Source organism: Manis pentadactyla, chromosome 17 (assembly GCF_030020395.1).
Source record: "Manis pentadactyla isolate mManPen7 chromosome 17, mManPen7.hap1, whole genome shotgun sequence".
In the NCBI taxonomy this organism is placed as follows: Eukaryota; Metazoa; Chordata; class Mammalia; order Pholidota; family Manidae; genus Manis; species Manis pentadactyla.
The window spans coordinates 13,348,578-13,363,324 of record NC_080035.1 but is presented as its reverse complement, the minus strand read 5'-3'; the positions used below and the strand labels follow the sequence as shown (position 1 = coordinate 13,363,324).

Genomic DNA, 14,747 nt, shown 5'->3' with positions numbered 1-14,747 from the left:
TTATGCATGTAACGAACTTAGTATCTAAATGATTACATAATATTTCACAACATGGATGCATCATAAATAACCATTCAACCATTTCAGTTGTTTCAATTGTTCACTATTACAATCCTGCAGAATGTATTAAGCATGAAAAATAAAGCTTTTCACAGAAGTTTATCTAAATGACACTAATAGTTCTTTAAAATCAATACTCTGAACAGGAATGCAGACTATATTACCTCATCTACATTTCCAAAATCCCAGGGACAGTTCGATCATATGATTAATCTCTGATATTATGCCCAATTCTTAAGCTAGAAGAGATGCTGGCCAGACTTAACCATTCATTTTCCCCTCCTCCTTCCTAACAGTGCTCCTCTGTTATTCCGGATGACGATGTGCCCAATTAAAGATTGTAATCGCCAACCGTCCTTACAGCTAGGTATAACAACGTGATTAAGTTTGGAAATTAAAATTTAAGTGGAAGCTCCTGAGAAGGATTTCTAGGAAAGCTCCTTCAAATAGAGACAGACAAACAGGAAAAGCTTTTTTGCTGCCTTTCACTTCCTGGAGGGCATAAGTAGCAGCTGATGCTTAAGCAACTGTTGGTCAATGAAGCAACTTATATATGGGAAACATCCATCAGATGCGGCAAGGCAGGAAGACAGAAGCAACCTGCGCTCTGTGACTATAAAACAGCCACATTAGTGGTAATCTATTGCCAAACTGCCTGACTTTGAACCCTAATTCTGTTACTTTTACCTCTAAAATGGGGCTGACAACTATCTACCTTTTAGAATATAAAGTATTTAGAACAATGCTCAGAAATAAGTATTCTGTGATGGTTATTATTTGTATTACTATATCAGCCCAGACTACCTACTTCTAGACTTATTTAATAAGGGAGAAACAAACAAAGCCACCTATGCTTATGGCACCTATTTGGAGATATCTATTTTATGATATGTAATTATAATTATAATAATTACATAACACATAAGAGACACCTATTTTACAGTATATAATAGAATCTAGCCCTGGATCATTAGTACATCTCCTTTTTCCTGCTGTGACTGAATCCCTTTGCTGCATTTTCTTCCACAAGATATGCAATTTAGTTTTTCTGATTGTCTTTTTACATCCCTGGTTCTGGCATTTCCTTCCAAAATCTATTTCCTGGTTCCTGATTCTTTTTTTTGTTCTGTGTCCCAGGGGTAATAAGAAACACTGCATGAAACAAAGTAGTATTGATAATATATCATTAAAGTTTAGTAAATAATATTCTATAAAAGATAGAAAAAAAAATGGACTCAAAATCATGCTAACTGAAGTATAGTTGATATACAATCTTATATTAGTTTCAGGTATACAACATAGTGGTTCACAGTTACCCACATTACTAAATGCTCACCCCAACTAGTGCAGTTACAGTCAACAAAGATGCTACAGAATCATTGGCCATATTGTCCATGCTATACTATCATCCCAGTGATCAACTTATATTATGATTGAGAATTTTTGTGCCCTTTCCCCCTCCCCTCCACCCACCTATCCCAACCCCTCACCCATGGTAACCATCAGTCACTTCTCAGTGTCTTAGAGTCTACTGTTGTTTTGTTCATTTTGTTTTGTTTTGTTTTTAGATTCCACAAATAATTGAACTCATATGCTGTTTGTCATTCTCTATCTGGCTTATTTCACTTGGCATTATATCTTCTAGGTCCATCCATGTTGGTGCAAATGGCAGGATTTCTTTCTTTTTTATGGCTAAATAATATTCCATTGTGTATATGTCCCACCACTTCTTTATCCATTCATCTATTGTGGGCACTTTGGTTGCTTCCATGTCTTGGCTATTGTAAATAACATAGCAATAAACATAGGGGTGTATACATCTTTTCCTATCATGGACTTTGTTTTCTTCAGGTAAATTCCTAGGAGTGGGATTACTGGGTTGTGTGGTATTTCTAAATTTAGTTTTTTGAGGAACCTCATACTGCTTCCCAAATGGCTGTACCCCTGTACATTCCCAACAACAGTGTAGGAGGGATCCCTTTTCTCCACATCCTCACCAACACTTGTTATTTCTTACCTTTTGAATAATGGCCATCCTAACTGGTGTGAGGTGATATCTCAGTGTGGTGTTGATTTCCATTTCCCTGATGATTAGCAACGTGGAGCATCTTTGCATGTGCCTTTTGGCCATCTGTATTTCTTCTTTGTAAAAGTGTCTGTTCAGCTCCTCCATGCATTTTTTAATTGGGTTGTTTTGTGTGTGTGTGAGGCATATGAATTCTTTATATATTTTGAATGTTAACCCCTTAGCAAATAAATCATTTATGAATATATTCTCCCATATTGTAGGATGCCTTTATGTTCTGTTGATGGTGTCCTTTGCTGTACAGAAGCTTTTTAGTTTGATGTAGTCCCACTTGTTCATTTCTTATTTTGTCTCCCTTACCCAGGGAGAAGTGTCCAGAAAAAAATTTCTCATGATTATGTTCAGGAGATTTTTGCCTATGTTTTCTTCTAAGAGTTTTATAGTTTCATATCTTACATTTAGTTCTTTGATACATTTTGAGTTTACTTTTGTGTATGGAGTTAGACAGTAATGCAGTTTCATTCCCTTGCATGTAGCTGTCCAGTTTTCCCAATACCAGTTATTGAAGAGGCTCTTTTCCCCTTCGTATATTCATGGATCTTTTGTCACACATTAATTGATCTTACATGCATGGGTTTATATCTGGACTCTATTCTGTTCCACTGACTTGTTATGGGTCTGTTCCATTGGGTAATATTGTTTGTATTACCATAGCTTTGTACTATAACTTGAAGTCATGGAGCATAATATGCCCAGCTGTTTTATTCGTTGTCAAGTTTGCTTTGGCTATCCAGAGCCTTTTGTTGTTCCATATGAATTTTAGGATCATTTGCTCTAGTTCATTGAAAAATGTAGGTATTTTGGTAAGAATTGCATTGAATCTGTAAATTGCTTTGGGCAGGATGGCCATTTTGACAATATTAATTATTCCTCTCCATGAGCATAGGATAGATTTCCATTTATTGGTGTCTTCCTCAATTTCTCTCATCAGTGTCTTACAGTTTTCATAGTACAGGTCTCACCTCCTTGGTTAGGTTTATTCCTAGGTATTTTATTCTTTTAGATGCAATTGTAAATGGAATTGTTTTCCTGAGTTCTCTTTCTGCTAGTTTATTGTTAGTATATAGGAACACAACAGATTTCTGTGTATTAATTTGTATCCTGCAACTTTCTAAATCCAGTTATTGATTCCAATAATTTTTTTGGTGTACTTGTTTGGGTTTTTATTTATGTAGTATCATATTATCTGCAAATAGTGACAATTTTACTTCTTCCTTATCAATTTGGATGCCTTTTATCTCTTTATTTTATCTGATTGCCAAGGCTAGGACCTCCAGTACAATGTTGAATAAAAGTCGTAAGAGTGGATGGACATCCTTGTCTTGTTTCTGACCTTAAAGGAAAGGCTTTCAACTTTTTGCCATTTAGTATGATGTTAGCTGTGCATTTGTCATATATGGCCTTTATTATGTTGCTGTATGTACCCTCTATACCAATTTTGTTGACAGTTTTTATCATGAATGGATGTTGAATTTTGTCGTGTTTTTTCCAACATCTATTGAAACGATCATGTCATTTTTATCCTTTTTGTTAATGTGATATATATCACAGTGATTTATGAATATTATACCACCCATGCTCCCTAGAATAAATCCCACTTGGTCATGATAGATGATCCTTTTGATTTATTTTTGAATTCAGTTAGCTAATAATTTGTTGAGATTTCTGTATCGATCTTCAACAGGGATATTGGTCTACAATTTTTTTTTTTTAAAGTATCTTTGCCTTGTTTTGTTATTAAGAGTGATGCTGGCCTCACAGAATAACTTTGGAAGTATTCCCTCCTCTTCTACATTTCAGAATACTTTATAAAGGCTGGGTATTAGCTCTTTTTTAAATGTTTGGTAGCATGCAGCTGTGAAACCAACTCATCCTAGACTTTTATTTGTTAGGAGTTTTTGGTTACTAATTCAATTTTATTGCTGGAATTGTTCTGTTCAGATCTTCTGTTTATTTCTGGGTCAGTCTTGGAAGGTTGTACTTTTCTAAAAACTTGTCCATATCTTCTAGGTTGTCTAATTTATTGGCATATAATTTTTCATAGAACTCTCTAATAATTCTTTGTATTTCTGTGGTGTCAGTTGTAACTATCTTTCTTCATTTATGCTTTTTTGTGTCCTCTCTCTTTTTTTTATTGATAAGTCTGGCTAGGGGTTTGTATATTTTGTTTATCTTCTCAAAGAATCAGTTCTTGGTTTCATTGATTTATTCTGTTTTAGTCTTCTCTATTTTATTTATTTCTGCTCTGATTTTATTATGTCCTTCATTCTACTAACTTTGGGCTTCAGTTTTTCTTCATTTTCTAGTTTCTTTAGTTGTGAGTTTAGACTGTTTATTTGGAATTGTTCTTCTTTCTTGAGGGAAGCTGTGTCGCTATGTACTTCCCTCTTAAAAACACTTGTAGCATACCATATATTTTGAAATGTATTTTTGCTTTCATTTATCTCCATGTACTGTTTGATTTCCTCTTTGGTTTGTACACTGATCCATTGATTATTTAGAAGTGTATTGTTTAGCCTCCATGTGATTGTGGGTTTTCTTGTTGTCTTTGCATAATTTATTTCTAGTTCCATACTACTGTGATCTGAAAAGATGCTTGACACAATTCCAATCTTTTGAATTTATTGAGGCTTTTTGTGTCCTAATATGTGATCTAATCTAGAGAACATTTCATTTGCACTCAAGAAAAATGGGTATCCTGCTGCTCTTAGGTGGAATGTTCTGTATATATGTTAAGTCCATCTGATTTAGTCTATTGTTCAGTGCCTCTGTTTCCTTATTTATTTTTCTGTCTGGTTGATCTGTCCATTGATGTAAATTGCATATTAAAGTACCCTAATATATTAGGCTATAATATAATAGAGTTGCAGTCTATTTCTCCCTTTAGTTCTGATAGTATTTGTCTTACATATTTAGATGCTTCTCTTTTGGGTGCACAGATATTTATAATGGTTATATCCTCGTGGTGGACTGATCCTTTTATCATTATGTAATGTCCTTCTTTGTCTCTCATTACTTCCTTTGTTTTGAAATCTATATTGTCTGACATAAGTATTGCAAATCCTGTTCTTTTTCCTCCCTATTATTTGCATGAAATATCTTTTTCCATCTCTTCACTTTTAGTCTATGTATGTCTTTGGGTCTGAAATGATTCTCTTGTAGGCAGCATCTTGTTTCTTTATCCATTCTGCTACCCTATGTCTTTTTACTGGTGCAGTCCATTTACATTTAAGGTAGTTATTGATAGCTAGGTTTTTGTAGATCCTCTCATCCTTTCTTCCTCTCTCATATTCTTCTATTGTTATTTGATGATTTTGAATTGCAGAGGACTTCTACTTTCTGTATAATTTTTGTAATAACAAGCAGATATGACTTCACTTTTTGCAATCAGCGGTAAACATTCCAAAGATGTTAAAATGAGGAAATATTTAAAGTAAAGGTTTCTTAAAGCAGGAGCTCAAGTTTTCTTACAAGATTAGACAGCGCAGGATTTCAGCTCTCACTAGTGCCACAGTAAAACAAACACTGGGCAATATTACCCCTTAGTTTTAATGATGGTAAATGTCTTCAGGCTTTCTACAGACTTTAATGGATTGCCTTTTAAGTGTCTGTATTGGGGGGGAAAATTATAAACATTAAAGAACAAAGGAACCATCATCATTGAATGATTCTCTGATATAGAACAGACTCTTCAAATGCAGTCTTCTCCCTTTGGTGAATTTTTTTTTTTCCTGTTAAGCTTTTGTTTCAGATTCAAATACATTCTGAATAGATGCAATTAACCTTAACAACATGTATAACCTTACATTACTCTACTGACTTTCAAGTAAGTAACCTTACTGTGTAATTGAACTAAGTTCCTTTTTTTTTTAATTTCTGCTATGCTTCTACTGATTATTATAGGTATTACATGTTTTCAAGCTTTCATCATCCTGTTGATTTATTGTTTCACTGTTTCAGCTGTCAAAGACTGTTGGAGAAATGCCCATTCATTTTGATATCATATTTGAACAAAAATGATTGCTCCCCAAGATTTGGCAGATTGCAAATGCATACCACACTGAGGAATGGAATCTAGGGCGGAGAGATCAGAAATTCATTCTAAACAGGACCACGATTTCTACCCTCCTATATAAACACGAAGGTAAATTTGATCTGATCAACAAAAAATGTCTTTTCTTTTCAACCACTCCAACAATTTCTTCTACCATACATAGAAGTTTGCTTTTCACACTGTAGGTGGTAACCCACCAGTGAGTCATGAAGTCAATTTAATGATTTATTTGTAATGAATAAGAATAGAAAATGTCAGAGTGCATCACATATAGGTAAGGGTAAGAATTGTTTTGTGAAATTTTTTTCAGTTATATATAAACGCTTAGTGCCCATATATACACTGTCATGAGTGTCAAATGAGTTACTTACTCTAGACTATGGCCAAAAGTCTGAAAGATCAGTGGAAGGCAATATGTTTTTAGGTTGCTCAGAAAGAGTGAGAGTAAGAGAACTGTCCTGGTGAAAGCCCACCTAGCTGTCTTTTAAGAAAAGTAGCAGAGAAAAGGATGGATCCCCAGAGACTTTGTTCTTTCAAACTACTCTATCCAAATCATTTTAAAGCTGTAAATAAATGTCACATTACTGTGCCTATTGTACCACTCTCTTTACCCTACAGAATTTCTGTTTTCTTGATGTGAATATATGACAATTGGGAGGAAATTAGCTAGCTGCACTGTCACTCCTCCAGCTCATTACATGAACAGGATGCAGACTTTGGTAGATAAACTTAGGTTTGAGTGCTGGTTCTGTGATTTTAAAAAGCCTTAAGAGAACTTAGGAAATCATTTACTCTCTCAAGACACAGTTTCTTCAACTGTAAAGTGGCGAAGTGTTTACTGTGAAGATAAAAATGAATTACATGACATGCTTAACACAAGGTCTAGCACACAGAGTTCCAGACAGAAGAGTTTGAGCTACTGAATGTTTTTGTGGTTTTAGTCCCTCAAGACACCCAGTTTAACTCTTCTAGGTCACAACTAATTTGTTTTAAGCTACCACAGCATTGCAATGCTTTGTCACATCTCTCATTTAAAAAATAATTCAAAGAGGCAGAGCTCTGCTGATTAGCTTGGTAGTAGATCAAGCTGGTATTACTGAGACACCTATCCACCTCATTGAGCCATTCATTATCATTAAGAGTTCAAAGCTATCTGTTCTGCAAACTTTCTGAATACTTCTGGTCCTTGCCAGAAGACCGAGTTACATAGTCCCCTAAAGAATAGCAATCAAGATGATCACACATTAGAGTCATAGATGTTCTCTTTCTATGTACTATTATTTCATAGCACTAAAAGGAACTTAGTCATTATTCAGTTCTTCATCTCCAGGGTGGAGTAACAACAGCCTGATGCTTTTATGCCATTTAACATTTATAGGCAATAACCTATTTTCTCAGTCATATCAAAGGGGCTAAGAAAAATTTGGCTAAGAAAAAAATGAAAGTTCTTAACAGGATCAGGTAAGTTTGTGAAGACTTGAGTAAGACTATTTCATGTGGCTAATTTGAATTCAAATGAGGTGAGTCAAGAATGACTCAAGTTGTTGATTTTTAGACATAACAAATTATACTTCAGGACTGAGAATATACTCAACAATTATTAAATAGTGATGTTTATAAACGTTGAACTAATATTATAATTTAATGACAATGTTTTCTTATAATGACAATATTTTCCATTAAAAAATATTCAATACTAACATAACACAATGCTTTTTAAAGGGAAAGAGAAAAATCAGGGATTAGCCATTAATAAGCAGTCATATAAAGCCATCCTTTATCCTCCCTTCACTCTCCCTTGAGAGTCTGAGGATAAAGGGAAGTAAAAGTATCCGTTACCAGGGTCATTTCTTTCCCTAAAACACAGTAAGCTAGGCAAAGTATTGAAGTTAGAATGAGGAAACTAGGAGATGTCCCCTGAGCCCCAAGGGAGGACATAAGAAAAAGGACTGGCAGTATACATGTATATTTTAGCACTCCAACAGACACAGTGTCTAAGCTGCTGTGGTCAGGGTATGGTGCATCTTAGAAGCTATGTCAGTTTGGGTCCTCCAAGAAGTAGACATCAAGACAGGATTAGACATGTGAGAGATTTATTGGGAGGAATAACCTGGGAAGGATAAAAGGAGAATGAGCAGGAGTAGGCAGGGAAAACCTTGAGAAGATGAGCAGGTCTGATACCTACGAAGGGGGCGAGGAAAGGACTGGGTAGGAGGAGCCTCACACTGCTATCTGGCTCGGAGGAAAGCTTGCTAGGTCAATGGAGTTTCTGGCAGAAGTTGCCCAGTGGAGGAGTCCCACATGGGCCAGGAATGAGCTGACTAGTACCCCGGGATGCTCAGACCGGCTGGGAAGAGTACAGAGTACGTGTGCACTCAGCACAAAGGGTATAATGGAACCCAAAGGGTGGCAGCTGGGGCTGTCAGCTGACTATGCCCCCCAAGACAAGTTCTTCTGAAGGAGATCTGAATGGCAAGCTTCCCTGGCTGCTATGGAAGCTAAACTCCCCTGGTATAATAAAATATAAATATTTGGTCTTTGTCCCTGGTTCTTGGCATGGAGCTTCTAAAATCGTTGGAATTCCAAGTGATAAGAGTGTTGATTATATGCTAATGAGATGAGATGATTGTGGTGGTTACCACATAGAGAGCTTCAGGATGAGAGCTGTCTGCCAGGAAAACCAGCCATATGATTAAAGGGTTAGAACTCAGGTCTACCCTATCCACCATCACCACCACCACCACCACCTCTGAGGAGGAAAGAGGGGATAAAGGTTGAGTTCAATCACCAATGTCCATTGATTTAATAAGTTATGATTGTATAATGAAGCCCAAATAAAAGTTCTTGAATAACAAGGGTTGAGAAGTTTCCAGATTGGTGAGCACATCAAGGTTCTGAGAGGGTGGCATACCCAGAGAGGGTATGGAAGCTCTATGCTGCACAACCCCACCACCCCATTATCTTGCCCTATACATCTCTTCCATTTGGCTGTCCCGGAGTTGTATCCTTAATAGTAAATAAAACTGTACTACTAAGTATGTTGCTTTTCATGAGCGCTGCAAGTCATATTAGTGTACTGTTGAAACTGCAGAAGGACAGGTCATAGAAACCCCCAAATTTGTAATCAGCCAGGCAGAGGTATGGGTAGTTTGGGGACCCCATTTGAAGCTGGTGTCTGAAACAGGGGCAGTTTTGTGGAACTGAGCCCTAACTTGTGCGGTTTGTACTAACTCTTGGTAGTGTCTGAACGGAATTAAACTTGGTTGGTGTCAGAAAAAAACCATAAAACTCCTAATTATCCTGTAAATTGCAGTTCAAAGGTCACCTCTTTGGAAGGCTTTTTCTGTTCCCAAGACTAGCTCAGGCTTTGGCTTTCCTTTGTAGTGCATAGAAAGAGCTATTTGTATAATTATTTAACTGTTTGCTCCATCGATTAGTAAGCTAGACTGTAAGCTTCATAAGGACTTGTCTTTTGTTGAGTAGTTATTTGCTCCCATATTTTTAATTCAATATCCAGCGCTAGAGATCCTCTCTTATTAAAGGGTTGTTGTAAGGATTGAAAGTGTTAATATTCATAAGACACTTTTCACATACTAGCACTATGTGTTTGCTATTATTATTATTACTCATTTTTAAGTTTCTACTGTTCTCAGAATAAAGTAAGCCACAGTATATTAATTTATATACAAATTCAATTTACCTTATGTAAAAGTTAACTTTATAGTAAACTTCCACATTATGGGTTCATTTTCAGAAAAACTACTTCAAACAGTATCAAATTAAAGAACCGCTTCCAGGTATGATTACAGATAGTATCTGATAGAAGTGAACCCTGTGTTACTATCACAGGCAAGATCCTATTGCCTAGAATTGGGCAAAGCAAGCAAACCCATGACTTAGTTTTGTATTTATGTAGATACTATATATGCAAGAATGATATGTTTACAAACAAAAAAAATATTGAAAGGGAGAGTAGAGATAAAGCTTTACTTCAGATTAGAAGTTTGTATAACCTTTTTTTCCTTTAAATCTGCATATATAGCTTACGATATCTAGGGACAAGATAAAATTACCAACTAAAAAATAACTGGGAAAGCCAAAACAATTAGTAAACACTTGTAATTACTTAAATCCGAATTTAGTCAGGAACACAGCCTTGCCTTAAAGTCTATTAGAGGTTCTCAGGAATCATTTACAATTTTAAGAGAGTGTCTTAAAATCTATTTATTTATATTTATATGTAAGTAGGTGTTTTAAATCTGTGTTTTTACAAGGTACAAACGCTCTACTTCAGGGTGATAGCATAGCACTTGGTCAACAGACATTTGTTAAATGAACTTAAAGCTATCAGCACCCAGCATTTACTGGATATTTGCTTTCTGCCAGGCATGAAGTCATACTTTATGCACACATACACACACACACAAAGAAACCCCAAGAGGTGGTATTATCTCATTTTAAGTAATGAAGAAACTGAGGCAAAAAGTACTTAAGCACCTTATTGAAATTCAGAGCACAATTAATGGCAGAATGAGAATGTGAACCCAGCTCTGCCTGGCATTCAAAGTCCATGATCCTGTGCCCAGTCTAGTGCTTCCTTAATAAACCAATGGAAGGACGCACACAAAACAAGGTTACATTTCAATCCTTTGTCATATATATATATGCTCATATTGAGTTAATAAATTAAGCTTCATTATTAAGCTCTTGACTTTATTCTTCCTTTTTCTTAATTTCCCTTCAGAAAATGTTTCTAATTTCTGTCCAAAAAAATAAATCAAACCACCTTAATGGTTTTTCGTTGTTGATTTACTGAGATTTTATTTGCCACTCAACCATTTTCCTTAGTTTCTGTCTTGCCAATGGGTTTCAGCCCCTGGCAAGATTGCTATGGATTCAGTGTGACCAAAGAAATGACAGTAGAACGTTTCTTTGGGGTGAAAGGGTTTATTACCCGGCTTGTTCTCCCGGCGGCAGGTCAAACACTAGCATCTCTGCCACTGGCCAGCTCTCTGTACAGTGCAGTAATAGCTTATTACCTACGGGTGTGGAAGCAGCAACCCAGCAACAGGCCAGTTACATCATCAAGTGGTTTAAGTTCAGTGAGGATCCTGGCCACAGGAACCTGAACCTCCATTAAAGGAGACAAGTGTGAATAACAGTGGATATAAGTGACTAATGGAAATGTAAGAGGAATTCACATTCAAACGGGACTTAGATATTCAAAACCTAAAGGAGTATGTATCTTATAATGTTCTGCTTATTTCAACTGGTTCACATTTTTTAAAAATAGAAGAGTTCTTTGAAAGATAACTGAGCTCCCCCATGTATTCTCCAATGGTCTATTGGCAAATCTTAGAAATTACATAATAGTATACAGTGAGGTCTTCAGGTAATACTTAGGAAACTGGCCCTTTCTGAGCAACTTGGTCCAGCAAGATTCTCGGGTAATTTACAATCAAATAAAACAGATGCACCTGCTAATTCTAATGAAATGTAAGTGCTTGCACATACATGATTATACCTAAGTACATGCTTTATAATAGGAAAAAAAGGCTATTTAGTAAAAGGTATTTAGCATCAATCTGAGACTGTATGTCCATGACCTCTGTTACATTAAATGCTACAGCTTATAGAGAAGTAGCTTAGTTGAAATTAATGAGCTTCTATGATGGCAAGATACCTCTTATTCTGAGGAAGAGAAACATGCAGCAGTCTCTAGATGAAATCATCCAGATCATCCACCCCATCTAAGGGTGAATAATATTAAAAGGGAATAATTATATTAAAAGGGAATATCCCTAAACTAAATAATATTAAAAGCCTTCTGCTTATGCATTTTTTCAAAAGTTGGGGGATGAAAGAAAATCTGTTTCCTGGTCATAAGCTCTATATTGTTCCTTAGCAACCAGTGTTTGTCTTTCCTGTAACTAGAAGTTGATGAAAAGGGAGAACTAAAAATGAAACCATTTGGACAGTTTCAATTCACAAGGGGCAGCACTTCAAAAGCAATAACGTCTTTACAAACCATACTGTTGAGTTAAAGAAGTTCATTCTGTTGGTTGCAAAAAGAAGATAACTGACACTTTGCATAAAAAATGTTTCCAAGATACCAACTGTAAGTCCCTGAGCCAAAGACCGAGAATAAATGTCACCTATAAATGTTCCTGTCGAGCACTTATCAACGGCCAGAGACAAGGAACCTTGCAGTCTCTCTTCACTCCACCCCCCTCCTCTGATCCTAAGAGGCTGGTTTATCTGGGAATTTTCCTGGGATGCAAGGTGCTCCTAGAGGCGGCATTTGGATCTACCCCACAAAACATTTCCTCTTTGCTCTTAACCTGGCAGCTGATACCATTTAGGGCACCAATTTTTTTTTTTTTAAACAGAATTAAAAAATGATTTTCATACTAGTTAAGAGTATGAGTTCTGGAGGTCTTTGGAAAATTAGAAAGAAGCCCAGTAGGTTTCTACACACCCATGTCTTTCAATCCTTCAGCCAGCCCCAAGAGTCGTATGTAATGTTTTTGAAAGGACTGCAGGCTAGCGCACTCAGCTTATAAGATTCTGATTCATGGATGCTTCAGTTTAGCCAAATAAGCCCTCAATTCTCTCAAAAACCCCGTTACGGGGTCCCTGCTGTTTCAAACTCCAATGGTCAAGAAAGCGCCCGTGAGTCAGAAATCTGGGCTCCCGTCCCACAAGGCAGGTGCTAAATACTTACAGCCTCCGGCCCGCGTGCTCCGCGCTCTCCCGCGAAGGGCTCCGCAGCGGCTCGGGCTCCGGGCGCCGCCCAGGGGGGCCCGGGGCAGGGCGGGCGGCGGGGGCGGCGCGGGGCGCGGCGCCCACCACCGCGGTGCGGGTGGACATAACTCGGAGCCCGCCGGCTGGGCCGCCGCTGCGGGAGGGACGCAGGCTGGGACGCTGCGGACTCGAGACGCGATTCGGGAGAGCGGGGGCAGCGGTTTTAACAGCTGAGTTTCGATTTCTCGCTCCCAGCCCCAGACTGTCCGGCCCCGGAGGACTTCCCGGTTCCGGCTGCGCTAGGCGCCCTCTGGTCTGACCGCAGGTGGCAGCGGGGAGCGTCCGCACCCACCGGGACGGTGAGCCGAGCCGACTTGGCCGCTACAGGTGAATCGGTTTAGGGTCTCACGTCCATCTTGGAGGACAAGAAACAGAACTATGACCCGCCGCGGGGACCTCGGTCAGCGAGCAGCCGCAGGTGATAAGAGTCCTGAAAGATGCTTTAGGCACGGTAACAGGTAACCCTAATTTGAAGTTACTGCTGAATAGCTGAGACTGCAAACAATCTAGTATTAGCCTTCAGACAACGGAGACTGAACCAATAATGAAAGTCATCTAAACACAATTCTGCCGTTTACCAGTAATAACTACTGCTTGGTTGTTGTGCAAATACTCTCAAGTGTAAGGAAGTGGAAAGTGAGGTCAAAAGCTAAAGGAAACAAACCCAAAAAGCAAGCCTTTGTTATGTCGCTTACATCTTGGATGTATTAGGACTTGGTTAGGTGTTTCTTACAACACAGTTATGTGAGGGAGGAGACTTCTCTTATCTTTGTATAGCCAGTATTGACAATGGTGATCACCAGGCTCACAGCAGAATCATTAGGGAGCTTCTTAAAAATACAGTTGCTAGGACTCACCCTCAGACGAGCAGATATGGAATCTTGTAAACCCATATTTGGAAAAAGCCCCGTGTCACGGTTGAATCATTGCACAATGTCTTGCACAGACCAGACATTTAACCAATTTTTTTTTTGAAAGTCTGATCGATTAATTTGGCAAGGCTGCCTGGAGAATCACTTCTGCCCCTCCCTCAGCTGGCCCAAGGATTTGCATTTCTGAAACAAATTTTCAGGAGATAACAATGCTCCTGGTCCCCGGACTGCCTTTTGAGACCACTTCTGTAGGCAATGTGGAAGGCACTGGCTTCTCAGTAGGGCAGTGTCAGGGCCCAGGGGTTGCCACTGAGGTCTTGGGGCAAGAATCATCATGGAGGGTGCTCAAAAGAAACCACTTTATTCTGCATAAAACTCTACTTTTTGTACTGCTGTAGTGATGTCTTGCCAATGGGTTTCAGCCCCAGGCAAGTTCGCTATGGATTCAGTGTGACCAAAGAAAATGACAGCAAAATGTTCTTGGGGTGAAGGGGTTATACCAATTTTATTCTCACAGTGGCAGGTCAGTCACTAAAATCCCATTCACTCAGAGCGAGTCTGCATGCAGCAAGCCAGTCTCTGCCTCTGGGCCCCTCTGTCCACACAGCCATCCTCTGGGCCTCTGTCCTCGGTGCTGCCACCACTCCAGCCTCTGCTCTGCTCTCCTGCAGCCTTGCAGCCCTGCCACCGTGTCATGCCCAGAGCACTGGGTAGAGTTCTTTTTATAGAGTCAACAGTCATGTATTGCCCACAGGTGTGCAGTGAGCTAGTCAACCAGGGCCAGGTGAGAATCCTGGCCACAGGACCTCTCATTTTATCCACAAGTGCTGATTCATAGTTACATAAGTATTGAAGATGCACATGCATGTGG

At 38.4% G+C, this 14,747-nt stretch overlaps 1 protein-coding gene across 5 annotated transcripts in view; it reads right to left on the bottom strand.

Moving 5' to 3' along the window:
- Positions 1-13,532, bottom strand: part of EPSTI1 (epithelial stromal interaction 1) — a 109,861-nt gene extending 96,329 nt beyond the window's left edge. Inside the window, exon 1 of one of the 5 annotated variants that reach the window (XM_057494409.1) lies at positions 12,925-13,532. In XM_057494409.1, coding sequence (XP_057350392.1) covers positions 12,925-13,070 — 146 coding nt within the window. In that variant the 5' untranslated portion in view covers positions 13,071-13,532. The remainder of the gene's footprint in view (positions 1-12,924) is intronic. The other 4 variants (XM_036932410.2, XM_057494410.1, XM_036932406.2 and 1 more) reach the window with 4 other exon arrangements.
- Between the last annotated feature and the right edge of the window lie 1,215 nt (positions 13,533-14,747).